Genomic DNA, 27,596 nt, shown 5'->3' on the forward strand with positions numbered 1-27,596 from the left:
TCTCCTCAGGTGGTACGATGTCAAATTTTTGTCTGGCAACGTTCCTGTGAAGCGCCTAGGAGCGTTGTACCACGTTAAAGGCGTTGTATGAATACAAGCTGCTGATGCAATCTATCCCGTGCAAATCCGGCCAAATGCAGAAGCCTCCTATAAAGAGCTGCAGAGGGGAGACCTGCGATCGATTACTTTTCCTACTTCCTGGTCTCCTCACAGATTTAAATTTCGAAGAATGCTACCTGGGCTCATTTTCCCAGATATCATGGATCTGATCATGGATGCATGAGGATTGAACAACAGCTAGAAGGAAAATCCAATTCAAACTACACACAAAAAAAATGTAAATGAAGATTTTCAAGAGAATGAAGACATTAATTCAATGAGGCAAACTTCACCTTGTATCCAGAAACTGCTTCTCCCAACGGGAAACATAAACTTGAAATTTTACAGCACAGGTGCAGGCCATTTGGCCCAACAGGTCCATGCTGGAATTTATGCACTACATGAGATTAACCCTCCCCATACTTCATCTCATCCCATCAACATAACATAGGACCAGGAGTAGGCCATTCATCCCCTCGAGCCTGTAACCTTCTATTCCTTTCTCCCTCATGTGCTTATCTAGTTCCCCCTTAAATGCATCTATACAATTCGCCTCAACCATTCCATGTGGCAGCGAGTTCCACATTCTCACCACTCTCTTGGTAAAGGTGGTTCTCCTGAATTCCCGATTGGATTTAGTGACTATCTGATATTTATGTCCCCTAGTTTTGGAATCTGCCACAAGTGGAAACATTTTCATGGTCTATCCTATAGAAACAGGAGGCGGCCATTCAGCCCCTTGAGCCTATTCCGTCAGTCAATTAGATCATGGCTGATCTGTATCTTAACCCCATCCACCGGCCTTGGTTCCATAACCTTTAACAACCCTTACGCAACAAAAATCTACCAATCTCAGTTTTGATATTTTCAACTGACCTCCAGCCTCAACAGCTTTTTGGGGGAGAGAGTTCCAGATTCCCACTGCCCTTTGTGTGAAGAAGTGCTTCCTAACATCACCCCTAAACAGCCTGGTTCTAGTTTTAAGGCTTTCCCCCCCACAATTCTGGACTACCCCACCAGAGGGAATAGTTTCTCGCTCTATTTATGCTATCAAATCCTTTAATCATTAATTCAATTAGATCACCCCTTAAGCTTCTACATTCAAGGCAATACAAGCCTAGTCTGTTGCAACGTCCCCTTAATTTAACACATTGAGCCCCGGTGTCATTCTGGTGAATCCGCACTGCAAATTCAAACCACTTCAATAATTTTAAAGACCTCGATCAGATCTAGAGAAAAATTAAATCTTTCCTCTCAGTTCTGCTAACATCTTTGTCATTTCTGTTGCACTTATCCAGTGCTTCTATATCATTTTTGTATTATGGAGACCAGAACCGTGCACAGTGTTCCCAGTGTGGTTGAACCAAAGTTGAACATAAATTCTCTGCTTTTGAATTATTTTCCTCCAGATTATTCCCCTTCGTATCATGATGCGTGAAAGCAGGAAAGTTGGGTTCAAAATGAGACCCTTATCTGCAGTGGAGAAAATAATCTGTCCAAACTCACATGGACAATGCTTCCCAATCTCTGCCCAGTTATTGACAGAATATTCATTTGTATCTGCAAGTTGAACATATAAATGTGGGCACATATCGTATTGTGTGTGTCATGTACAAACTACTTCCATGAAGTTATCATCATCATAGGCAGTCCCTTGAAATCGAGGAAGACTTGCTTCCACTCCAAAAGTGAGTTCTTAGGTGACTTAGGTAAAGGAATTATAGTCTCTGTCACAGGTGGGACAGACAGTGGTTGGAGGAAAGAGAGGGTGGGACTGGTTTGCCGCACGCTCCTTCCGCTGCCTGCGCTTGATTTCTGCATGCTCTTGGCGACGAGACTCGAGGTACTCAGTGCCCTCCCGGATGCTCTTCCTCCACTTAGGACGGTCTTTGGCCAGCGACTCCCAGGTGTCGGTGGGGATAAGAACATAAGAATTAGGAACAGGAGTAGGCCATCTAGCCCCTCGAGCCTGCTCCGCCACTCAACAAGATCATGGCTGATCTAGCCGTGGACTCAGCTCCACTTACCCGCCCGCTCCCCATAACCCTTAATTCCCTTATTGGTTAAAAATCTATCTATCTGTGATTTGAATACATTCAATGAGCTAGTCTCAACTGCTTCCCTGGGCAAAGAATTCCACAGATTCACAACCCTCTGGGAGAAGAAATTCCTTCTCGACTCGGTTTTAAATTGGCTCCCCCATATTTTGAGGCTGTGCCCCCTAGTTCTAGTCTCCTCGACCAGTGGAAACAACCTCTCTGCCTCTATCTTGTCTATCCCTTTCATTATTTTAAATGTTTCTATAAGATCACCCCTCATCCTTCTGAACTCCAACGAATAAAGACCCAGTCTACTCAATCTATCATAAGGTAACCCCCTCATCTCCAGAATCAGCCTAGTGAATCGTCTCTGTACCCCCTCCAAAGCTAGTATATCCTTCTTTAAGTAAGGTGACCAAAACTGCACGCAGTATTCCAGGTGCGGCCTCACCAATACCCTGTACAGTTGCAGCAGGACCTCCCTGCTTTTGTACTCCATCCCTCTCGCAATGAAGGCCAACATTCCATTCACCTTCCTGATTACCTGCTGCACCTGCAAACTAACTTTTTGGGAAGGACCCCCAGGTCCCTCTGCATCTCAGCATGTTGTAATTTCTCCCTATTCAAATAATAGGATGTTGCACTTTTTCCAATGTTTCTTGAAATGTTTCCTTGAAATATTTCCTCGGTCCACCTTGGGCTTGCTTGCCGTGTAGGCTCAAGAGTTGAACCTACCTTGACATGTCAACGCAGGAGAACAAACATTTTTGGTGCCTGCCTAACTGACCATCCTACAAAAACGCAGGAGTCAAGTGTGATTTATAGCATTGTACAATTTATTTAATCTTTAACTTGTATTCTTTGCAACCAAATGTCAACAAGCCAGAAATAAAACAATGTACAACCTTGGAATATAGAACATATTTCATGTGTGCCACATAACCCAAGGGGAACTGCTCGCCCGTGAGCTGGCAGTGTGAGCTGGGAGAGGGAGGAAGACTCAAAGCAGCTGCGTACTCTCAACAACATGAGCGCAACAACTCCAGCCCAATGCATGTCCACTACTGTATTGGACCAAAGCTCAACCACTAAATCAGCAAGCACATCTTGAATTTGAAACAAAAACACAACATATGCAAATGAAAGTGTCGGGTAGCAGAGTACAGCCTGGCTTCTGCTGGTGGAGGAGCAGTCTTCAAACAGCGTTTGCGTGGCTTGTGTAACCAGCTCCCGTAGCATGTGGGCCTCCTTCAGCCCGAGGAAGGCCCCGTTTCTCGCCAGCGCCGGAAGCAGGTTTTGCCGAGGAACCAATGTTGCTGTTCAGCTACTCGGCCGGGCGATGGCCTGGAGGTCCCACGCAGGCCGGTCACAAAGCGGCTCCGGAATGGAAAAAACGGCACACACACACACGGAAATTTGAATGGGCCGCGCACCCACCCAAAAGAAAATTAGAGGGAACAATGCTGGAGACGCGGTGACGCACAACTCTGCCTGTGCGTTGTCCAAAAAGGTCACTGGCAGCTTGCATGTACGTGGAACAGTACAGCTGGTGTACAGTAAAAACCATCAGGCAACAGACTGCAGGATAGTGACTCAGTCAGCCATGATCTTAATGAATGGCGGAGCAGGCTCGAGGGGCCAAATGGTCTTCTCCTGCTCCTATTTCTTATGTTCAGCTCACTCTCCCGTGACCCACGCTGCAATCTAAAAGCAGTTAATAATTGTAGTCACGGCCATCTTCAACATTCGGATTCCGATCCAGTGCTGCGCTTACGTCGGATATGATGTCAGAGCGCGAGGGTAAATGGTGCCCACTGAACAGTATCCGGTTTTAAATTTGAGGATGCAACATCTGGAAGAACGGGATCCAGGATGAAACTGAAGACCACACCGTATGGGAGCAGTGTGCCTATCTATTCACAACACACATCCTCAAAGCAGTGGAGACACCGTCATCCACGGAGAACCCAGCACTGAATTAATAAACTGAGCGCTGTGCAAAATGGGGGCGGGGGGGGATTCCACATTTACTCGGACATGGAATTGTATCTCCAGAATAAGTCTCACAACCAAAAGGGTTTACATTATTTTTTAAAGCTGCCTGGACAGAATTGCAACCAATTTTAACCTCAGTGCTAACTTTTAACAGTTTTACTAAAAACCCTTTTCTCACCCCCACCTCCCCCCCCCCCCCACCCCCACTCCAAAAAATTATTTTTTGCAGAGTATAAATCGCATCATCAGATTCGGAGCAGCAACCTGCCTTCTGCTGCTAGGATTCGGGGACAGGCTGACCGTCGCTTCTTGTCCCGAGCTGAGACTGGGCAATGTCCGCCAATGCGCTCTGGATCTTCTCCAACAGCACGTCTCCCCGGTAAACCACCTCTTCCAGCCGAGCTGCCGCCTCGTGATTCTCCTCCTCCAGCTGACGTAAGCTAGCAGCCTGGATATTGGGAGAGACGACAGGGTTAGCTCAGTGCGTCGGCCACGTATACCTGATGCATTTATTCCACGCAAACATTTGAAAACCGGCGACTACACGTGAGCAGACAGACACGAATCCAGACTTCCCCATTAAACACGAGTCAAGCAGTGCTGAGGGAGTGCTGCACTGTCGGAGGTGCGGACTTCTAAATGAGACGTTAAACCGAGGCCTCTTCTAGCCTACATTACAACAATAACTACACTTCAAAAAGTACTTCAATAGCTGTAAAATGCTTCTGGGACATCCGGTGGTTGCAAAAGGCACTATATAAAAAGGTAAGTATTTCTTTTATTCTCTCGGGTGGCGAGATCATCATCCAAATGGCACTATTCAAAGAACAAGGGAGCTGTCCCAGCATCCTGGCCAACACTTATCCCTCAACCAGCACCATAGCTTTTGTGGGATCTTGCTGTGTGCAAATTGGCTGCCACGGTTCCTACATTACAACAGTGACCACGCTTCAAAAGTACTTCGTTGGGGAGCATCCTAGGGCCTAAATTTCCCAATCCCCTTTTTCCGGCGCACTCCCCCGAGATGCGTCGACTTTGTGCGCTCAAAACGGCGCCAAAAAAACGTAAAGATTCTGGCCATTCTGCTGTGTGTCCCGGGTCCTGGTGCGGCGTTTCTCGTGGAGTAGGGGGCGGAGCTACAGCCCTGCGCCGAAAACTGAGCCGGCAGCTGTCCGAATGCGCAGTAGAGCGTTTGCGCATGCGCAGTAGCTCCTCCCATGATTGTGATGATGATGCCTGCAGTGTGGGACCCAACGCGTCCGCCTCTATCCCGGGCCGAGTGGCCTGCCGCACAGTTCGGCCGCTGCTTTCCCGCGCTGAGGGCTACAAGAAACAGGTTGGTGCGGGGAAACTTTTGATGGGGGGGGGGGGGGCGCGCGCATGCGCGGTAAGAGTTTGGATCGGGGGGGAAAGAGAGAGAGAATCTTCAAAGATTTTCCAGTACTTTAATATCTAGCTATCTTTACTAAAAATTCCCTATTTGCAGTATTTTACAGCTCACCCATTACTGCATAGAATTCTAAAATATTACTAATTATCAGAGTCACACGACACAATGCTGGACACCAAAATTGAAGTTTACATTTTGACATGCTTTTTTTGTTAAGCCTGACGTTTTAAATTTCTAAACTTAGTCAGGGCAATTCTTTGGTGCTGCAGAAGTCAAAATGCTATCGAGTTATAGCTATTTTTCTTCGACAATTTACATCCTTATTTGGACTAACGAACCCAAATATTTGTAGTGTTGTGTAAGTAGCAAAATGTTCATTGACCAAAAGCAGCAAGCAGTAACCATAAGCTGCTGATTACCGGCTTTGCGGTTGTGGTTCTGCATCATGCTCTGTCCTTGACACTGATGCCGCACACGAATCCATTAGGCGAGAGCGTTGGTGCTCTTGATCTATTATTTACAAAGAAAACCCTCCCCTTGCTTAAGTGGCCCCTATACATCAGCCTTCATTACAAGATCATTTTTATTCTTGTAAAAGCCCCATACTCATAAATCAGGCTGATAGCACCTACACCCTGTCCGGTCTCGCTGCTTCAGATTTTAAAAAAGACTAGCATTCCTATCATAACACTGTCATTTGGAAGCTACCTGCGCTGATTTCTTAGCTCTCCGCAAGGGTTTTCTGTGCGGCCACATACGCTGGCCTTAGTTTGCAGCAACTATTAGCTGTCCAAACTGACTTAAATAGCCAAAACAGGCGTAGGGGGCTGATATCGCCCCCTTTTGAAAAAAAAACGAAACTAAAAAAAACCTAACTAATTCACTTACAGTGCCTTAAATTAAATGTGCAGAACGGGGATTTTTAAGATACTCCAGAAAAATCAAGTTGCTCCAAATAAAACAGCAACTCCTGGCCAAATTTGGGCCCCTAGAGTGGTGAAAGGCACTTTATAAATGCAAGTTCTTGCCTTCTTGGTTTCTTATTGACAAAGAAAGGCATTACCTCATCCCCTGGAAGTGAATTGCCCAAGAAGCTTAGCTGATATAATGCTGCACTGGAAGTTGCACAACTTCCATTTTCATAACACTTTCTTGTTTGATCCTTAGTTTTATTTTACTTTAAGGGCGGCTATATATTTCATTTCCTCTTAGCCGCACAGCACGCGATCCTCGTTTACCAGTCTATAAGCAGCTTATACTGAACACGAGCAGAACTCCGGTGGCATTGCTCTCCTGACCGCCTCTGTAAACTTCCACTCCTCCAAAACTCTGCTGCCCCGTATCCTAACTCGCACCAAATCCCACGCACCCGTTGCCCCTGTGCTCGCTGATCTACACTGGCTCCCGGTACAGCAACAGCTTGATTTTAAAATACTCATCCTGGTTTTCACATTCCTCCCATGGCCTCACATCCCCGCCTTCTGCAATCTCCTCCAACCCGACAACCCTCCACAATCTCTGCGCTCCTCCAATTCTGATCGATCACATCCCCGATTTTCACCGCTCCACCATTGGCGGCCGTGACTTCAGCTGGCTAGGCCCCAAGCTCTGGAATTCCCTCCTTAAACCACTCCACCTCTCCTCCTTTAAGACGCTCCTTAAAACCTATCTCTTTGACCAGTCTTTTGGTCACCTGTCCTAATATCTCCTTTGACTGTCAAATTTATTTTGGTAACGCTCCTGTGAAGCGCTTTGGGATGTTGCTATGTTGAAGGTGCTATATAAATGCAAGTTGATGTTGAGTATTGCTTTTGAACACAGAGGTATCTTACCATGTAACGAACAATGTATAATTCTGCTGCTAACATCCATCTGTGTCACATAAGGCCACAAAGCCCCACTGTTTAGTCTACAGCCCCAGATCCAAGGGCAATTGTTGGGTGGCCATACAATATTCACTTCACAACCCACAATCAATAATCTCTAAACAGCCGACCATACGAGGCTTTTGCCAATAATTCCTTTCTATAATCAACCTCCTCCAGATTTCATACCCTCAGTGTGTACAACCTCCAATACTTTTACATTGCATTGTCTGAACTTTTATATCCTCCATATCCTTCAATGCGGCAATGAACATCTTGGGCATCTTCCAAATTTCCAAAACTCAACCTCCTCACATCTTGCCTTTGTTAGTTTAACCCTTATCTCTTCATGTGTTGACAATCTTGGCCTCACCATCGCCTTGGACCTTGAGCAGCTTCTACGGAGCCAAGCATTCCCCTTGAAAATGCTACACATTCCCCGAGCTTCAGTTTTAGTTTAATAGCAAGGTGATCTCATTGAAATGTTAAAAATTCTTACAGGTTTTGACAGGGTAGATGCTGGGGAGTCTAGAACCAGGGGGTCACAGTCGCAGAATAAGGGGTCGGCCATTTAGGACTGAGGTGAGGAGAAATTTCTTCATTCAGAGGTTGATGAGGTCGTTGAGTGTATTCAAGACGGAGATTGGTAGATTTTTGAATATTAAGGAAATCGAGGGATATGGGGATAGTGCAGGAAAGTGGAGTTGAGGTAGAAGATCAGTCATGATCTTATTGAATGGCGCAGCAGGCTCGAGGGGTCGAATGGCCGACTCCTGCTCCTAATTCTTATGAAAAACACTTGAATTAAATTGCTACCACTATGCTGTGGATAGCCCATGCCGAGAAGGGTTTCCAACTCTGATTGGATGTATTCCTCGAGGTTTAATTACATGACCTCCTGCCTCCAACCGCCCCGCCCCCGATTACCTGACTCAAGAACATGGGAATTAGAAGCAGGAGTGGGCCATTCCGCCCCTCAAGCCGGCACCACCATTCAATATCATGGCTAACGTTTGACCTCAACTCCACCTTCCTGCACTGTCCCCATATCCCTCGATTCCCCTAGAGCCCAAAAATTTATCGATCTCAGCCTTAAATATACCCAATGACTGAGCATCCACAGCCCTCTGGGGCAGAGAATTCCAAGAGTCACAACTCTGAGTGGAAGAAATTCCTCCTCATCTTGGTCTTAAATGGCCAACCCCTTCTCCTGAGACTGTGCCCCCTGGTTCTAGACTCTCCAGCCAGGGGAAACAGCCTCTCAGCATCTACCCAGTCAAGCTCACTCACAATCTTGTATGTTTCAATGAGATCACCTCTCATTCTTCTAAATTTCAGAGTATAGGCCCAATCTGCTCAATCTCTCCCTAGAAGATAACCCCATCACATCCCAGGGGTCAATCATGCCTAGCCTTCCCACATCAATCGGAAAGCGAAGCGATTACCCTATTGGATGATTCTAGACTCTCAGGCATGCCTTCTCCTTCCATCGCCAATATTTTCATAGCTGATAAATTATCAGAATCGCAGAGCCAGGAGGCCATTCGGCCCATCGTGCCTATGCCGGCTCTGTGAAAGAGCGATCCAATTAGTCCCACTCCCCCTGCTCTTTCCCCATAGCCCTACAAATATTTCCCATTCAAGTATTTATCCAATTCACTTTTGAAAGTTACTATTGAATCTGCTTCCACCACAGGCAGCGTGTTCCAGATCATCACAACTCGCTGTGTAAAAACATTCTCCTCTCCCCTCAGATTCTTTTGCCAATTATCTTAAATCTCTGTCCTCTGGTTACCGACCCTTCTGCCACTAGAAGCAGTTTCTCCTTATTTACTCTGTCAAAACAGTTCATGATTTTGAACACCTCTATCAAATCCCCTCTTAACCTTCTCTACCCCAAGGAGAACAACCCCAGCTTCTCCAGTCTCCCAGTGTTTAAAGAAAATGTAGGGAAAAAAAAAAACACAAAAAAAGAACTATCCCCTATGATTCTTCTCCTGGTGTTGCTCCCGGTAGTATCCCGGAGATTAATCTTTCATTCCTGGAGACTCCAGGCCAATCCTGGAGGGTTGACGATGCTAATTACCTTTAGTGGACTTTCTATGCTGCAAACAAAACTCAAAACTATTTAAAACACGACTTTCCGAATCATGGCCAAGGACAGGGTTAATTTCTGGAAGCTACAATGGGAGGAACCTCCTTAACTTAAACCTTTGTTTTAGAAAGACACAAGCACGTACCAAGTTTCTGTAGAAATACTAAAATTAGATGACAGTTTAATTGCCGCAAACGCTAGCGAGCTCGGCAGGATGTGAAACAGATTTCGAGGTCTCATACTGCGAGGTGTGTCGGTTAGGAAATGTAACAGCACAGATTGCCCTGTAATCCAAACTACTTAACAGGAAAATAATTTATTGTTTCCACAGCAAATCAGTAAATATTTGTGATACTGCGAGACAGCTAAATTTATAGTCAGTTTAAGTGATAATTAATTACAAGGCTGACACATTCATAAAAGTAGAAACTTGGAAGTGTTTTATTGGGGGACTCGAGGAAGAATTTATTTATCTAGCACCTCGAATCAGGTCTGAAAAGTCACAGAGCACTTCTGAAGTGCAGTAACGATTAGCACACAAGTAGGGAGGTGATTTTGCTCACAGCAAGGCCCCACAAACAGCAATGTGATGAACGATCAGGTAATCTGCTTTTTTTGGTGGCAGTCATTGAGGGAAGAATGTTGGACAGAACATGGTGCGATCACCCACCTTTCCTTCAAACACGGTCACAATATCCACCTGAGTCACTGGAACAGGCAGCCACAATCTGAGTTAACACAGGCCCAAAAATTGTGGTCGTAGGCTTCCCGCGGGCGAAATTCTTTTTACAAAAATACCCGGTGGTCCCGGAGAAAGGTAGACTTGCGCTCCGAGGCCCAGCTGCACAGTTCAGCGTACGGGAACATGTATTCCGGGATCGTATGTGTATCCTGGGATCACATGGGCCTGGACCACCAATCACAATGTAGTATTCTCATTTGTAGTAATGGGAGCTCCGAGCTCGGTTACTATCAATGAGAATGCCCCTAAAAGCAAATAAAACACAAACATAAATTAAAAAAACACTTCACTTTAAAAAAAAAAAAATGAATAGAAATTGCATGTTTTCGAGAAAACATTATTTTTGCGAATGTTAAAAAATGTTTTAATAGTGTTCAAAATAAACTTGCCTTCATAGACAGGGTTTTTAATATAAAAATAAGTAATAACATTTATTTTTTCTATGTTTTAAAACTCTTATGCTGGTAAAAGTAAGCTATGCGCCTGCTTTTACCAGGCGCAAGAGTTTGAAGGACATTCACTGGGCAAGAGTTGGGCAAATAGCCCAAATCTCCGCCCGCGAATGTCCTTCTCCCGGAGATGCGTGCGATCTGTCAAAAGACAATTAGACAGATCGCAAAAGCCGATTCTTGGCGCATGCACATCGCAAGCACTGGCATGCGCGAGGCCTCTTCATACGCACCCGGAGAGGCCGCAATTTTCAGGCCATTCCTTCCAAAGGGCAGCACCTTCAGCAAAGCTGCACCACCCCCTCCCCCACCACACTACTGAAGTACCAGCCTAGATTGTGAACTCAAGTCTTGGAGTGGGGCTTGATCCCGTAAATCTCCCAAGCTGTGGCGCTCGTACACAACCGACCAGGTCAAGTGCAAACAAACCAGCTCAAAAAGCACACAGTGCACAATACGTCAGTGCAGCTTAATCACATCGCTACTTCTCGGAGCAAATGACGCAGTGTATTCCTTTTGGGGTGCAGCGACTGATCTAAACAATCACGGGAGCCTTTCACGGCAGCAGTGCCCCACACCCAGCATGGAGAGCCACAAGGAGTCAGTACTTTTGCTTTTTGTGGTTGTGGAGTAAGGAATGAGAGCCAGGAGAGCGCGTCCACTTCCTCTTCAGTTACTGCCACAGGATCGTTGAACATCCCCCTGAACAAGTGGATGGGACCCTGGTTTATAGAACTCCACCAAAGAGATCATCATGGTGCAAATGCTTCTGTAATTTAATTTGTGGCTCCCCCCCACCAAAACAAACAAAAAAAAAATCACCATCTTACAAAGTAATTCTGCTTAATTTTACACAATATTGCATACATCTTTACAGCACAGAAACAGGCCATCCGGCCCAACTGGTCCGTGCTGGTGTTTATGATCCGTACAAGTCTCTTCATCTAACCCCGACAATATTCCCTTCTATTCTTTTCTCTCTTGTGCTACCCCTTAAATGCATCTATACTATTTCAGCTCAACCACTCCCTGTGGCAGTGAGTTCCCCATTCTCACCACTCTCTGGGTAAAGAAGTTTCACCTGAATTCCCCATTGGATTTATTGGTGACTATCTTATATTGATGGCCCCTAGTTCTGGTCTCCCCCACAAGTGGAAACATCTTCTCTACGTCTACCCCATCGAATCCTTTCATAAAGGTATAATATATACCTTCATAAAAAGGTACAATATGAGGGGTGACTTAATATAGTCGGACACCCCTCAGCCTTCTCTTTTCTAGAGAAAATCGCCCGGCCTGTTCAGCATTTCCTGATAAGTTGTGACTTTGAGCTACTTGTAGCTCAAAAATTCCCCCCTCCTGATCCCGCTCCGATATGTTCTGTAGCCATTTTACTTCCTCTTCAGTGTCAGCTGTGGCTTAGTGGGTAGCACTCTCGCCTGAGTTAGAATGTTGTGGATTCAAGTGCCACTCCAGGAATTTGAGCACATAAATCTAGGCTGATACTCCAGTGCAGTGCTGAAGGAGCGCTGCACTGTCGGAGGGGCAGTGCTGAAGGAGCGCTGCACTGTCGGAGGGGCAGTGCTGAAGGAGCGCTGCACTGTCGGAGGGGCAGTGCTGAAGGAGCGCTGCACTGTCGGAGGGGCAGTGCTGAAGGAGCGCTGCACTGTCGGAGGGGCCGTCTTTCAGATGAGACGTTAAACCGAGACCCTATCTGCTCTCTCAGGTGGACGTAAAAGATCCCATGTCATTATTTCGAAGAGGAGCAGGGGAGCTATCCTGGTGTCCTTGGGTCAATATTTATCCCTCAAATCAACATAACAAAAACAGTTCATCTGGTCGTTATCACATTGCTGTTTGTGGGAGCTTGCGTGCAAATTGGCTGCAGCATTTCCTATATTGCAACAGTGAATACACTTCAAAAGTACTTAATTGTCTCAAAGCACTTCACAGCCACTCAGTGGTCATGAAAGGCACTACATAAATGCAAGTCTTTCTTTCACTCCATTGGCTAAGATTTCTGTGTGTCCCAGGAGGATGAAGGGTTTGCAGAGAAGCAGTGCCATGTAGTGGCTTGATCTGGAAGTGACAAGACCCAAGCCAATGAACACAACTGCCCGTTACAGATTGGGCTTGTACTTGGCCATCACTCACTCGCTGTCACTTGCAATTTCAGACGACCTCTTGTGGGATTAAAAATCCATATTCAGTCAGTGGTAAGTGCTTTTACATCTTAAACATGAATTATTTAAAATTAATTTTAAAAGCAGGTCTATCGCAACTGTCGTGGCTGCTGGAAACCAGCAGAAAAATCATGCAAGGTCGGACATCCCCTCTTCTGCCATTCCCACCCGGTTTTAATTTTCATACTGCCTTTACAATTCTCAGCTCTTACCCCGCATCCGCCCCCCCCCCCACCTTCACTCTCCCACCGCCCCAAAACAGAACTGTGCTCTTTCAGCCTCCTCCCAAACATGGTCACATGCTTTCTACCCCTCCATCCCCATAACACACCCACACATTTCCCCCGCTTTGTAAAAAAAAAGTTGCCTGCATGTTTTCTGCTTCCTCATATTCTCTCCTCCCTCACTTCACAGCCCACAATCTGTATAAAACACTGGTTAGATCCCAACTGAAGTACAATGTTTAATTCTGGGCACCACACTTTAGGAAGGATGTGAAGGCCTTAGAGGAGGCACAGAAAAAATTTACCAGAATGATTCCAGGAATGAGGGGCTTCGGTTACGTGGACAGACTGGAGAAGCTGGGGTTAGAAACATAGAAAATAGGTGCGGGAGTAGGCCATTCGGCCCTTCGAGCCTGCACCGCCATTCAATGAGTTCATGGCTGAACATGCAACTTCAGTACCCCATTCCTGCTTTCTCGCCACACCCCGTGATGCCCCGAGTAGTAAGGACTACATCTAACTCCTTTTTGAGCAGAGAAGGTCGAGAGGAGATTTGATCGAGGTGTTCAAAATCATGGAGTCTGGACAGAGTAGATATAGAGAGAAACTGTTCCCATTGGCGGAACGGTCGAGAACCAGAGGACACAGATTTAAAGGTGATTGGCAGAAGAACCAAAAACAATGCAAGAAAAATCTTTTTTACGCAGCGAGTGGTTGGGATCTGGAATGCCTGAGAGGGTGGTGGAGGCACATTCAATCTTATCTTTCAAACGGGAGTTGGGTAAGTACCTGGAGGAAAATATTTGCAGGGTTACGGGAAAGGATGGGGGAGTGGGATTTGCTGAGAGTCGGCACGGGCTTAATGGGCCGTACGGCCTCCTTCCGTGCTGTAACTATTCTATGATTCTATGACATTACAACAGCGACCGAACTTCAAGAAATAATCATTGGCAGTAAAGCGCTTTGGGATGTTGCAAGGTCGTGAAAGGCGCTATAGAAATGCAAGTTCTTCGAGTGGAAGGAGAGAGAGAAAATTGCTGGTTATATTCTTGTTGTTCCTGGCCCGGCCACTTGGTGGCAGACTGAGAGAACACAAAACAGCAGCAAGAGCTGCAACCCAAGGCAGAGACTACTGTCCACTCAGGTTAAAGGGAGGAGCCCTCAGAAGTCTGGCAAGATGTGCAAACGTCCGTGAGAGGTGGGCAAACACCATTACCGCAAGTGATCTTTGTGGGGGGGGGGGGGGGGAGACACAAAACCATAGGTCTTGCAGCACAGAAGACACACAAAATCAAAATACTGCACGTGGCAAAAAAAAAAATAGAACATTCTGGAAACACTGTACAGAAAGGAAACAGTTTCAGGTACATCATACAACGTTCCGAATCCAGAATTCCGAAAACCAGAACTGTCTGGAAACCGGACATTTTTGAGCCGGCCAAGATGGCGACACGTGCAACGAGGGACGAGGAAACTGGTAAAAAAAAAGCAGCTGCAGGGCACCGAGAATCAATGGGCGGTGAGAAGCGGAGGATTGGCGGGCGGCGAGAAACGTCGAGGTCCGAAATCCGGCAAGACCCGAAAACCGGCACGGACTCTGTACCTGTATAATCTTTCGTCAGAAGTCCATGTATAATCCATGTAGTTAAACAAGATGAATTTCACCATTCCCACATAGTATTTACAGCACAGAAACAGGCCATTCGGCCCATCGGGTCCGTGTCGGTGTTTATGCTCCACACGAGCCTCCTCCCCCACCCCTCTTCATCTCACCCCATCAACATATCCTTCTATTCCTTTCTCCCTCATGTGTTTATCCAGCTTCCCCTTAAATGCATCGATACTATTCACCTCAACCACTCCCTGTGGCAGCGAGTTCCACATTCTCACCGCTCTCTGGGTAAAGAAGTTTCTCCTGAATTCCCGATTGGATTTATTGGTGTCCCACTATGTTATATCTGATTTGAACGGTTATAAAATTATACCGGTATGTCGTTTCTCCCCTAATAAAGATGACATGAAATACATGATTACTTTACCAATATAGTCAATGTTATGTACAGCTTGTCACTCTGATGACTGATAGATGTGTCACTTAGAACGTGACACATCGAATACTCGATGTAAACTAACGGGACTGTATCTCTGCTTCCTGGGGTGCTGTCCATTTCTCACTGACCCATCTCTGCCCTGCACTATTCTATATATGGTGTGTTCGCCTTTAGCTGCACCTCTTTCGCTCTCATTCTCGGTCCCCTTTCCTGAATTCACTATTGGATTTATTGGTGGCTATCTTATATTGATGGCCCGTAGTTCTGGTGTCCACAAGTGGAAATGTCTTCCCTACGTCTACCCTATCAAACCCCTTTATAATTTCAAAGACCTCCATCAGGCCACCTCTCAGTCTGCTATTTTCTAGAGAAAAGAGCCCCAGGCTGTTCAGTCTTTCCGGATAGGTATAGCCTCTCCATTTTTTCCAGTGCTTCTATTCTGTACAAGATTGCACCAATGAAGCTTTTGGGGGGGGGGGGGCCTCCGAGTTCTCTCACTAAACTGACTAAAATTAGGTGCCATATATTTCTGGCTCAGTTACTCACTGGCACTTATATCACAATCTCAATTTAACACTGCACATAAGTCGAGATGCGCAACCCGGCTTCAGTTCGTTTGACCCAGCGATGTTGTTCAGCATAAATATACGGGTCAGGTAACTCGGGTATTGTGTTGTGTCGACAGCTTGCAATGGTAGAGGGTCTTTAACACGGTGAGTGCAACATGGTCCTTCACAAAGGATGATGAGCGGTAGAGGACTTGCAGAGGTCACCAACAGCAGGAGTTGAGCGAGGTTGAGTGAGGAGGCTTTTTGAAGCCAAGGGACAGAGCAACAAAGGTGGATGGATTGGGAGGGGATTCCAGACTGCAGAAGGCCAATTGTCCAGGCACTGATGACAGGATGGGTGGAGGAGGGGTTGAAGAGATGGGATAATGGAGACTGGGAGTGGGAATGGTGGAGGGTAATGTTGAGCTGAAAGGAAGTTGCAGAGAGAGGACCGGGACAAGACCATCGAGGGATCTTTACTCGAGGATTTTGAGTGCGATCTGCGAGAGGGCCGGCAGCCACGGAAGGTTGGCATGGATTATGAGCAATGAGGGAGTGGGACTTTGTTCAGGCATGATGTGGAGTGAAGACTGCAAGAAAAGCTACATAAGCAGCCAACGCATTCAACGTGATGTTCTATGCTGGAGATGGGATGTGGCTTTGTATCTATAAACTAAAGCTTCTTTGGCAGCATCTCTCAAACCCACAACCTCCACCGCCCAGCAGGGCAAGGGCAGCATCGATACTCGGTCGCAGCCTTGGAACTCCCGCCCAAGAGAACTGTGCGAGTATCTTCACCGCACGGACTGCAGTGGTTCATCACCACCAGCTTCAAAGGCAACGATGGATGAGCAATAAATGCCAGTGACACCCACATCCGAGAAAAAAAAATCATTAGCGTATTCATGCTCTAGTTTCTGCTCGACCAGGCCGAGAATCTTTTCAATGTCTTTCAAGATGTTCCTTATTTACTATATAGTAAAGGCACACAAAGTGAAAAACACACGTGCACCCTGGCATTTTAAAAAAACAGAAATTGTATTTATATAGTGCCTTGTACAACCTCAGGACGTCCCAAAGCCCTTCACAGACAATGAAGTACATTTTTTTTTTGAAGTGCTGTCACTGTTGTAATGTAGGAATCACAACAGCCAATTTGCACACAGCACGCTCCCACTAACAGCAATGTGATAATGACCAGATAATCTGTTTTAGTGATGTTGGTTGGGGGATAAATATTGGCCCCAGGACACTTGGAGAACTGCCCTGCTCTTCTTTGGAATAGTGCCATGGGATCTTTTACGTACACCCGAGGGGACAGACGGGGCCTTGGTTTAACGTCTCGTCCGAAAGACGCCACCTCCGACAGTGCAGCACTCCCTCAGTACTGCCCCCCGACAGTGCAGCACTCCCTCAGTACTGCCCCACCGACAGTGCAGCACTCCCTCAGAACTGCACTGGAATGGCAGCCTAGATTCTGTGTGGGATTTGAGGCACGACCTCCTGACTCAGAAGCGAGAGCTACCCACTAAGCCACAGCTGACACCTCTGTGTACTTCACGTTTAGAGTCCTGGATTTACACGGCGAGCCAGCGATGCATGAACAGGGATGGTGAGAGTGTGTGTCATTTATTTAGCGTCACTGCCAAGTATGGAGTATAATGTTGGAAAGTGTGAGGTCATGTACTTTGACACAAAAAAATCAAAGAGCAAGTTATCATTTAAACGGAGAAAGATTGCAAAGATCGGGTGTACGTAAAAGATCCCATGGCACTATTCCAAAGAAGAGCAGGGCAGTTTTCCAAGTGTCCCGCAGTACAGCGGGACCTGGGGTCACTTGTGCATGAACCACTTGTGAAGGTACAGCAAATGATCAGGAAGGCAAATGGTATCTTGGTCTTTATTGCAAAGGGGGTGGAGTATGAAAGCAGGGAAGTCTTGCTACAGCTATATAAGGATTTGATGAGGCCACACCTGGAATACTGCGTGTAGTTTTGGTTTCCATATTTACAATGCTTTGGAGGCAGTTCAGAGAAGGTTCACTAGGTTGATTCTGGGGATGAGGGGGTTGACTTATGAGGAAAGGTTGAGTAGGTTGGGCCTCTGCTCATTGGAATTCAGAAGAATGAGAGGTGATCTTATCGAAACGTATAAGATTATGAGGGGGCTTGACAAGGTGGATGCAGAGCGGATATTTCCACTGATGAGGGAGACTAGAACGAGAGGGCATGATCTTAGAATAAAGGGCTGCCCATTTAAAACAGAGATGAGGAGAAATTTCTTGTAAATCTGTGGAATTCGCTGCCTCAGAGAACTGTGGAAGTCAGGACATTGAATAAATTTAAGACAGAAATAGATAGTTTCTTAAACGATAAGGGGTTATGGGGAGCGGGTGGGGAAGTGGAGCCGAGTCCATGATCAGATCAGCCATGATCATATTGAATGGCAGAACAGGCTCGAGGGGCCATATGGCCTACTCCTGATCCTATTTCTTATGTCCTTATGTACAATAATGGAAGGTCCATCAACCAAAGAAAATGAGCTTCCCAACTCAGCTGTGGAACAAGAGAGGGCATGAGGATTACTGGGGGCTGTGTCACACTGGTGCTGTAACATGCATTCTGCTACAGTCGAAAGTCTTCTGCATCTAATCCGCGATGACCTGGACACAGGAATCCTCGATGGGCAAAGCTCTCACTTCTGCTTTAAGTGCAATACATATATTTTTTTTAAAATTATATATAATCAATTTCCCTTAAAAAATTAACTGAGTGTTAATTCTGTTGCTGATCACATGTACACATCGCATTGCACATCTAACCACAGTGTTGAACTGTTACAAAACAGGATGAACCTTTTCAACTGTTTTTTTTTTTAACAGCCACGGCAAAAGGAAGTTCACGTGGGTGGTCTTGCATCTGAAACTTTCTTCTCACCTCTGTCGATTTGCTGCATTTTTTCCCCCTCATTCTAATTAACCCATTGGTGTCCAGCATTATCACACCGAAGGTGCCCCAAAGCTAAAAATTCACATTTTATCTACGACATCTGATGTTGATCCACATCCACTACAAAATACTCGTCGCGCATTAGTGCAAAGATAACGATCTGTAATTTACAAACTACGCAACAAAAAACAAAATGTATTCTCTCCACAAATTTCTTTGTGCTCCAATCATCCCCAAGGGATTGCACAAGAGAGGGTACAGAGAAGATTTACGAGGATGTTGCCTGGACTGGAAAATTTTAGCTATCAGGCAAGATTGGATAGGCTGGGTTTGTTTTCCTTGGAACAGAGGAGGCTGTGGGGAGACCTGATTGAGGTGTATAAAATTATGAGGGGACTAGATAGAGTGGATAGATAGGACATATTTCACTTAGCAGAGGGATCAATAACCAAGGGGCATAGATTTAAAGTAATTGGTAGGAGGTTTAGAGGGGATTTGAGGGGAACTTTTTTCACCCAGAGTGTGGTGGGGGTCTGGAACTCACTGCCTGAAAGGGTGGTAGAGGCACAAGCCCTCACCACATTTAAAAAGTACTTGAAGTGCCGTAACCTACAGGGCTATGGACTAAGAGCTGGAAAGTGGGATTAGGCTGGGTAGCTCTTTATTGGCCAGCACGGTCACAATGGGCTGAATGGCCTCCTTGCATACTGTAAATCTCTATGATTCTAAGTCACCATCAACACCTGTCTGAAAGCAGCCCACTACAAGGCACACACCAGGGACCCAGATACCACTGCCTGTCCCAACTGCCTCTACCCATGGGGAGGAGACTGGTTGCCTCTCCACATCGATCCACAAAGGCATTGCTAAATCACAAAGCACATGGCGGAGGCTGGGCTGGGGGGAGACAGAGAGCTCCTATGCTGTAAGTTCAGATTCACCACAGTCTCCGAGGTAGTATCCATCAATTTAAAACCAACAACCTAGCAGTCAGCATGCAATACCTCTTCCAGGACAATGCTGGGGCACTGTAATGCCCATAGACAGTGAACAACTTGCATTTTGATAGCTCCTTTAATGAAGTAAAACATCTCAAGGCACTTCACAGGAGTAGTTGTCAAACAAAATTTGACACCGAGCCACACAAGGAGATATTAGGGCAGATGAAAGAGGTAGGTTTTAAGGAGCGTCTTAAAGAAGGAAAGAGAGCTAGAGAGGCGGAAAGGTTTAGGGAGGGAATTCCAGAGCTTAGGGTCCGAGCAGCTGAAGGCACGGCTGTCAATGGTGGATCAATAAAAATCAGGGATACTCAAGAGTCCTGAATTGGAGGAGCGCAGAGATCTCAGAGGGTTGTTGGGCTGGAGGGGGGTTACAGAGATGGGGAGGGGCGGGGCCATGGAGGGATTTGAAAACAAGGATGAGAAGGAAAGGGGAAGGGCGTTCGACCTCCCAGCACATAATGCCCTCACTTGGTTGAGCAAGGGTTCAAGTGCAGAGGGCTAAATGTTTTTTCTTCAATACATAAATATTGCAATGCTAAACACTTAATTTACAAGGAAAGTGAGATGATTCCTATTGCTACTTCTGCAATAGGAAAATTCTCCCACACCCCTCTCTCACAGCTCCAGTGCCACACCGAGTATTGACTGGGAAGTCCCTCCCAAGTGTCACAGTCACAGCAAGCACCCAAGTAGCCGGAGAAGTCAGAGGCAGGCACTGAACACAGGGCAGAATATTTTATTATATAAAACAGTCATCTTGGTGAAGGCTGCAAAGCACCCAGAGCAGGATAAAAGTACTTCAACTGATATTGGGATTTGTGCCATTTTTTTGGAGCAGGTTGCTCCTTTTGGCCTAAGTTGCTCTTTTTGGCCTAAGTTGAAAAACGTGACTGAGTTGAGTTGAGTTGAGTTGAGTGTGTTTGGAGGCAAGTTGCTGCTATGTGCTTTTCAATTCTTTTAATGTGTTGGGAACTGGCTATAAATGGCGCAGATCAAGGCTCCACCCCCCAAAACTAAAGGTCGGGTTACACCACACCAAAATGAAGAAATCCAACGGGGAAACTTAGATCATTTTTTTTTGGCATACTTAGGCCACCAAAAAATCGGGCGTAACTCTTCAAGTACGCCAAAAAAAATGCTTTGGGGAAAATTGAGCCCATTAAGCCTAAAATATGCTGTGACCGTGTGTACATATTGACACCAAATTGAGGGCTGCAGTTAATGCAGAGGCAGAGTGCAACAAAAAATAGGCAGACATTAATAAACTTGCAGAATGGGCATGTAATTGGCAAATGCATTTCAATGTAGACAAGTGTGAGGTGGTACACTTTGGTAGGAAGAATCAGGAGGCCACATACTGCTTTGGGTGGAGGTCAGATCGGGGGGGGGGGGGGACACAAATCACAAAGTAGTGACGCAGGTTAATAAGGCCATAAAAAAAGCAAACCAAGCACTGGGGCTCATTTCTAGAGGGATAGAATTGAAAAGCAGAGAAGTTATGTTAAACTTATATGGATCCTTAGTTAGACCACACTTGGAGTACTGTGCACAATTCTGGTCTCCATATGATAAAAAGGACATAGGGGCACTGGAGAAGGTGCAAAAAAGATTTACTAGAATGATACCAGAATGAAGAGGTTTATAGACATCAGGAAAGATTGAACAGGCTGGGGCTCCTCTAGAAAAGGAGAACGCTGAGGGGTGACCTAATAGAGGTCTTCAAGATAATTAAGAAATAGGAGCAGGAGTAGACCATTTGGCCCCTCGAGCCTGCTCCGCCATTCAATAAGATAGAGCAGAGGGTCGTCAGCGTACATGTAGAACCCGATATGTTTTCGGATGATTTCGCCGAGAGGCAGCATGTAGATGAGAAATAGAAGGGGCGGGTGGGGGGAGCAGGAAGAGAAGCCACTGCAGGTGATTCTCTGGCTACTATTCGACGGATAAGGATGGAACCAGGCGAGTGCAGTCCCACCCAGTTGGATGACGGAAGAGAGGCGTTGGAGGAGGATGATGTGGCTCACCGTGCCGAAGGCAGTAGGCAGGTTAAGAAGGTTGAGGAGGGATAGTTTTCTATGGTCAGTCATATAGGATATCATTTGTAACTTTGGTAAAGGAAAAATCTGGAGGCCATAAATATATAGACGGTCACTAATGAATCCAATAGGGAATTCAGGAGAGAATCCTTTACCCAGAGTGGTGAGAACGTGGAACTCGCTACCACAGGGAGTGGTTGAGGCGAATAGCAGAGATGCATTTAAGGGGAAGCTGCATAAACACGTGAGGGAGAAAGGAATAGAAGGATATGGTGATGGGGTGAGATGACGAGGGATGGGAGCATAAACACCAGCACGGACCTGTTGGGCCGAATGGCCTGTTTCTGTGCTGTAAATACTTTGTAAAACATAATGACCTCTTTCAGTACCTACAATTCAAGATAGGCGTACGCAAATCCATAGTACTCCGTTTGCTCATTTTTAGCCTCCACAAACACCACCCCTGCCCTGCCATTTAGACAGCTTTCAGTGAGAGAGTTCAGTGAGATGGCCCGGCATTCTTACCTGCAAAGCTGCTGTCGATTCTTCACTCGGCAGGGAGTCGACCAGCACGTCAATGTCTTTAGCTGTCCGTGCAATCAGTGCAGCAAAAAGCTGTGCATACTCTGTGGGGAAAATATAGGGCCAGGTGATAACAGAAGAAAAAAAATCATAGCATGGCATGAAAAGACTATTAAAGAAAAAAAAACTTGCCTTTATAAAACACCCCGTCATATCATCTCGCATTACAACCAATGGTTTACTTACTGGATAAATGTGGCAGTCCATTTCAGCGAATCTTACAGCACAGGAGGCGGCCATTCAGCCCATCGTGCCAGTGCCGGCTCTGTGAAAGAGCGATCCAATTAGTCCCACTCCCCCCTGCAATTTCCCCCCCCCCCTTCAAATATTTATCCAATTCCCTTTTGAAAGTTACTATTGAATCTGCTCCCACCGCCCTTTCAGGCAACTCGTTGCGTAAACAAAATTCTCCTTTTCCCTCTGGAGCTTTTTCCGATTACCTTAAATCTGAGTCCCCTGGTTACCGACCCTCCCACCATCTTTTTCATCAGAGTTAGCAGACAGATGGGCCTTGAATTAACGTTTCATTTAAAAATAATTCCTCCGACCTGACCCTATAACTATTTGACTCAGAGGCAAACGGCCCTACAAACTGCGGGTGGCACTAATGTTCTTATTGTTAACATATACACAGGAGACAACTTCGCAATGCAACTTGCATTTTTAATGTAGCAAATGTCTCAGGTGCGACAGAGCAGAAAAGATCGTTGAGGAGTAACACAAGAGTTAGGGTAGGCGGGTAAAAGCAAGGCTGAAAAGGTCACTTTTAATAGAGAAGCTGGTGGGATAGCGAGCCAGAAGGGTTAAGGGAAGACACTGGGGCACTAGGACTGTGCAACTGACAGCTCGCCAATAACAACTTACAGACGGCACCTTTAACTTATTAAAATGTCCCAAAGCGCTCCACAGGAGCGTTATCAAGCAAAATTTGACACTGAGCCACGCAAGAAGATATTAGGACAGGTGAGCTAATGTAGGTCAGCGAGGGGGTGATGGGTGAACAGGACTTCATCGGGCCGATTATAGAGACTCAGTCTGAAACAATTCTAATCATTTCTGTTGAAAACAGCAGACTCTGGACATCCTCAATACTCACTCTTACCTTCTGTTGGGTTAGATGGCTGGTCTTTGTTGATGGCAGTTTGGATGTTTGTAAATGACGCAGGAGGAGCACACTGCTGTAACACACCGATGGCGTTACAGAACTGGTCTGCTAGCTAGAGAAAAACAAGATTCAATTAAAATCAACCAGTCATTTATTTTTGCTGGGCTGGGGTATTAAGGGTCACAGAAGCAAGGCAGGTAGATGGAGTTAAGATACAAATCAGCCATGTTTGCACACTTTCCCCATTACCACCCCCTTTTGCCTCACACCATCATCCCTTTTGTTGTTTAATCTCTCTTGCCTTCCACCCCAACACAGACCTTCCCTTTTGGTTCTTTCCTCCCTGCCCCACTCCCTTTCCCCATCTCTGGATTTGATTAAAAACTTATCTCTCTAAGTTGGCATGCAGGTACAGCAAGCGGTGAAGGCGGCAAATGGTATGTTGGCCTTCAAAGCTAGGGGATTTAAATATAGGAGCAGGAAGGTCTTACTGCAGCTGTACAGGGCCTTGGTGAGGCCTCACCTGGAATATTATGTTCAGTTTTGGTCTCCTAAACTGAGGAAGGACCTTCTTGCTATTGAGGGAGTGCAGCGAAGGTTCACCAGACTGATTCCCGGGATGGCAGGAGTGACATATGAGGAGAGACTGGATCAACTGGGCCTGTATTCACTGGGGTTTAGAAGGAAGGATGAGAGGGGATCTCATAGAAACATAAAATTCTGATGGTACTGGACAGGTTAGATGCAGAAAGAATGTTCCCGATGTTGGGAAACCAGGGGTCACAGTCTAAGGATAAGGAGTAAGCCATTTAGGACCGAGATGAGGAGAAACTTCTTCACTCAGAGAATTGTGAACGTGTGGAATTCTCTACCACAGAAAGTTGTTGAGGCCAGTTCGTTAGATATATTCAAGAGGGAGTTAGATACGGCCTTTATGGCTGAAGGGATCAAGGGGTATGGAGAGCAGGAAAGGGGTACTGAGGTGAATGATCAGCCATGATCTTATTGAATGGTGGTGCAGGCTCGAAGGGCCGAATGGCCTACTCCTGCACCTATTTTCTATGTTTCTAACCATTGCTAGTTCTGACTAAAGGTCATCAACTTGAAACTTTAACACCTGATTCTCCTCTCAACAGATGCTGCCTGACCCGCTGAGTATTTCCAGCATTTTCTGTTTTTAATTTCAGATTTGCAGCATCCGCAAATATTTTGCTTTTGTTCAGCCATGATCTAATTGAATGGCCGAACAGGTTCGAGGGGCTGAATGGCCTCCTCCCGTTCCGAGCAGATTATAAACAAAGTCCTATACAAATAGCGCTGATTATGAACTGACTTACAAGTTTGACAGTAGAATCAGGAGCTTTTGTTTTGATGGCTTATTGGTGAATGAATGAAAGCACAAACATAAATTTAACAATGGAACACAGCATGTGGGAGTGAAACAGGTTCAAGTTGGAATGCAAACATCAGTTGAATAATCCAACTCGCTTTTATACTGGGAATTAGTCAATAAACATACCACAACTAATCTGAACAAGACCAGACTACTCTAAGACCCAAGCTCTGTAATTCTCTCACCAAGTCTCTCTCCTTCTTTAAGGCTCTCATTTCAGCAGTCTCAATGAGCCGAATGGCCGCCTTCTGTGCTGTAACCATTGTATGATTAAAACCCAAGCCTGTCCGAATATCTCATGTACCTCGGTGTCAAATTTAGATTGATAATCGCTCCTGTGAAGTGCCTTGCAATGTTTTACTACGCTAAAGGCGGCAAATAAATGCAAGTCTTTCTTTTACATAAATGCAAGTTATTGCAAACGTGCTCCTCAGTGTGTCAGCTGTGGCTCAGTTGGTAGCATCATTCACCGAGTCAGAAGGCTATGGGTTCATGTCAGAATCTCGAGCACAAAAATCTAGACTGACGCTCCCAGTGCAGTACTGAGGGAGCTCTCCGCTGCACTGTCGGAGGGGCAGTACTGAGGGAGCGCCGCACTGTCGGAGGGGCGGTACTGAGGGAGCGCCGCACTGTCGGAGGGGCGGTACTGAGGGAGCGCCGCACTGTCGGAGGGGCGGTACTGAGGGAGCGCCGCACTGTCGGAGGGGCTGTACTGAGGGAGCGCCGCACTGTCGGAGGGGCTGTACTGAGGGAGCGCCGCACTGTCGGAGGGGCGGTACTGAGGGAGCGCCGCACTGTCGGAGGGGCGGTACTGAGGGAGGGCCGCACTGTCGGAGGGGCGGTACTGAGGGAGGGCCGCACTGTCGGAGGGGCGGTACTGAGGGAGAGCCGGTACTGAGGGAGGGCCACACTGTCGGAGGGGCGGTACTGAGGGAGGGCCGCACTGTCGGAGGGGCGGTACTGAGGGAGGGCCGCACTGTCGGAGGGGCGGTACTGAGGGAGGGCCGGTACTGAGGGAGGGCCGCACTGTCGGAGGGGCGGTACTGAGGGAGGGCCGCACTGTCGGAGGGGCAGTACTGAGGAAGGGCCGCACTGTCGGAGGTGCCGTCTTTCGGATGAGACGTTAAACCGAGGCCCTGTCTGCTCTCTCGGGTGGATGTAAACGATCCCATGACACTATTTTGAAGAAGAGCAGGGGAGTTATCCCCGGTATCCTGGGGCCAATATTTTTCCTCAATCAACATCACTAAAACAGATTAAATGGCCATTATCACATTGCTGTGTGTGGGAGCTTGCTGTGCGCCAACTGACTCGCATTTCCCACATTACAACAGTGACTACACTCCAAAAGTACTTCATTGGCTGTAAAGCGCTTTGGGACATCCCGAGGTGGGGAAAGGCGCTACAGAAATGCAAGATGCCCAGGCCCAGGCCCCAGCCCCAGCCCCAGCCCCGAGCTGCGGGAAGCCCAGGCCCCCGGGGAGGAGCTGCCGCCGCTCCCACTCACCGAGTTCACCGCATCCTGCAGCTGCGTGAGGCGGTCCGCCATCTTCCCCCCCCCGCCGCAACAAGCCGCCGCGCGGTTGGCGGAACCGCCTAGCGACGGTCGGCCAATCGGCGCCCGCCGTACTGCAATGCGTCCAGAGAGTCAAACGGAGAACGGGACAGAGTCAGCCAATGGGGGGCCAGCCAGTCGGAGTCAGCCAATCGGAATTACAAACAGCCATCCAATCATTGTGAGAAACAGAGACCGTCACCCAATCATATGGAGAATGAAAGATTCACCCAATCAATCACTCAAGCAGTATCATCCAATCAGAGTCACAACCAGTTAGCCAATTAGAGAAGCCCAGCACAAGAACTCACCCAATTAGAATCACAGTCAATCACTGTACTGACCTTCCCTCGACTCTTGGTTAATCAATAAGGATGATTCAATCATAGAAACATAGAAACATAGAAAATAGGTGCAGGAGCAGGCCATTCAGCCCTTCTAGCCTGCACCGCCATTCAATGAGTTCATGGCTGAACATGAAACTTCAGTACCCCCTTCCTGCTTTCTCGCCATAACCCTTGATCCCCCGAGTAGTAAGGACTTCATCTAACTCCCTTTTGAATATATTTAGTGAATTGGCCTCAACTACTTTCTGTGGTAGAGAATTCCACAGGTTCACCACTCTCTGGGTGAAGAAGTTTCTCCTCATCTCGGTCCTAAATGGCTTACCCCTTATCCTCAGACTGTGACCCCTGGTTCTGGACTTCCCCAACATTGGGAACATTCTTTCTGCATCTAACCTGTCTAAACCCGTCAGAATTTTAAACGTTTCTATGAGGTCCCCTCTCATTCTTCTGAACTCCAGTGAATACAAGCCCAATTGATCCAATCTTTCTTGATAGGTCAGTCCCGCCATCCCGGGAATCAGTCTGGTGAACCTTCGCTGCACTCCCTCAATAGCAAGAATGTCCTTCCTCAAGTTAGGAGACCAAAACTGTACACAATACTCCAGGTGTGGCCTCACCAAGGCCCTGTACAACTGTAGCAACACCTCCCTGCCCCTGTATTCAAATCCCCTCGCTATGAAGGCCAACATGCCATTTGCTTTCTTAACCGCCTGCTGTACCTGCATGCCAACCTTCAATGACTGATGTACCATGACACCCAGGTCTCGTTGCACCTTCCCTTTTCCTAATCTGTCACCATTCAGATAATAGTCTGTCTCTCTGTTTTTACCACCAAAGTGGATAACCTCACATTTATCCACATTATACTTCATCTGCCATGCATTTGCCCACTCATCTAACCTATCCAAGTCACTCTGCAGCCTAATAGCATCCTCCTCGCAGCTCACAC

General features: G+C 46.7%; 1 protein-coding gene across 1 annotated transcript; it reads right to left on the bottom strand.

Annotated features, from left to right (window-relative positions):
- Positions 1 to 2,953: 2,953 nt before the first annotated feature.
- Positions 2,954 to 26,353, bottom strand: med21 (mediator complex subunit 21). The gene is made up of 4 exons (XM_070901549.1): positions 26,253 to 26,353; positions 23,350 to 23,464; positions 22,191 to 22,291; positions 2,954 to 4,581 (listed from the first exon to the last, which is right to left on the bottom strand). Exons 1-4 carry the CDS (start codon positions 26,292 to 26,294, stop codon positions 4,411 to 4,413), a joined length of 429 nt encoding a protein of 142 aa, XP_070757650.1. The 5' UTR covers positions 26,295 to 26,353; the 3' UTR covers positions 2,954 to 4,410.
- Between the last annotated feature and the right edge of the window lie 1,243 nt (positions 26,354 to 27,596).

Source organism: Pristiophorus japonicus, chromosome 15, assembly GCF_044704955.1.
Source record: "Pristiophorus japonicus isolate sPriJap1 chromosome 15, sPriJap1.hap1, whole genome shotgun sequence".
NCBI classification, from domain to species: domain Eukaryota; kingdom Metazoa; phylum Chordata; class Chondrichthyes; family Pristiophoridae; genus Pristiophorus; species Pristiophorus japonicus.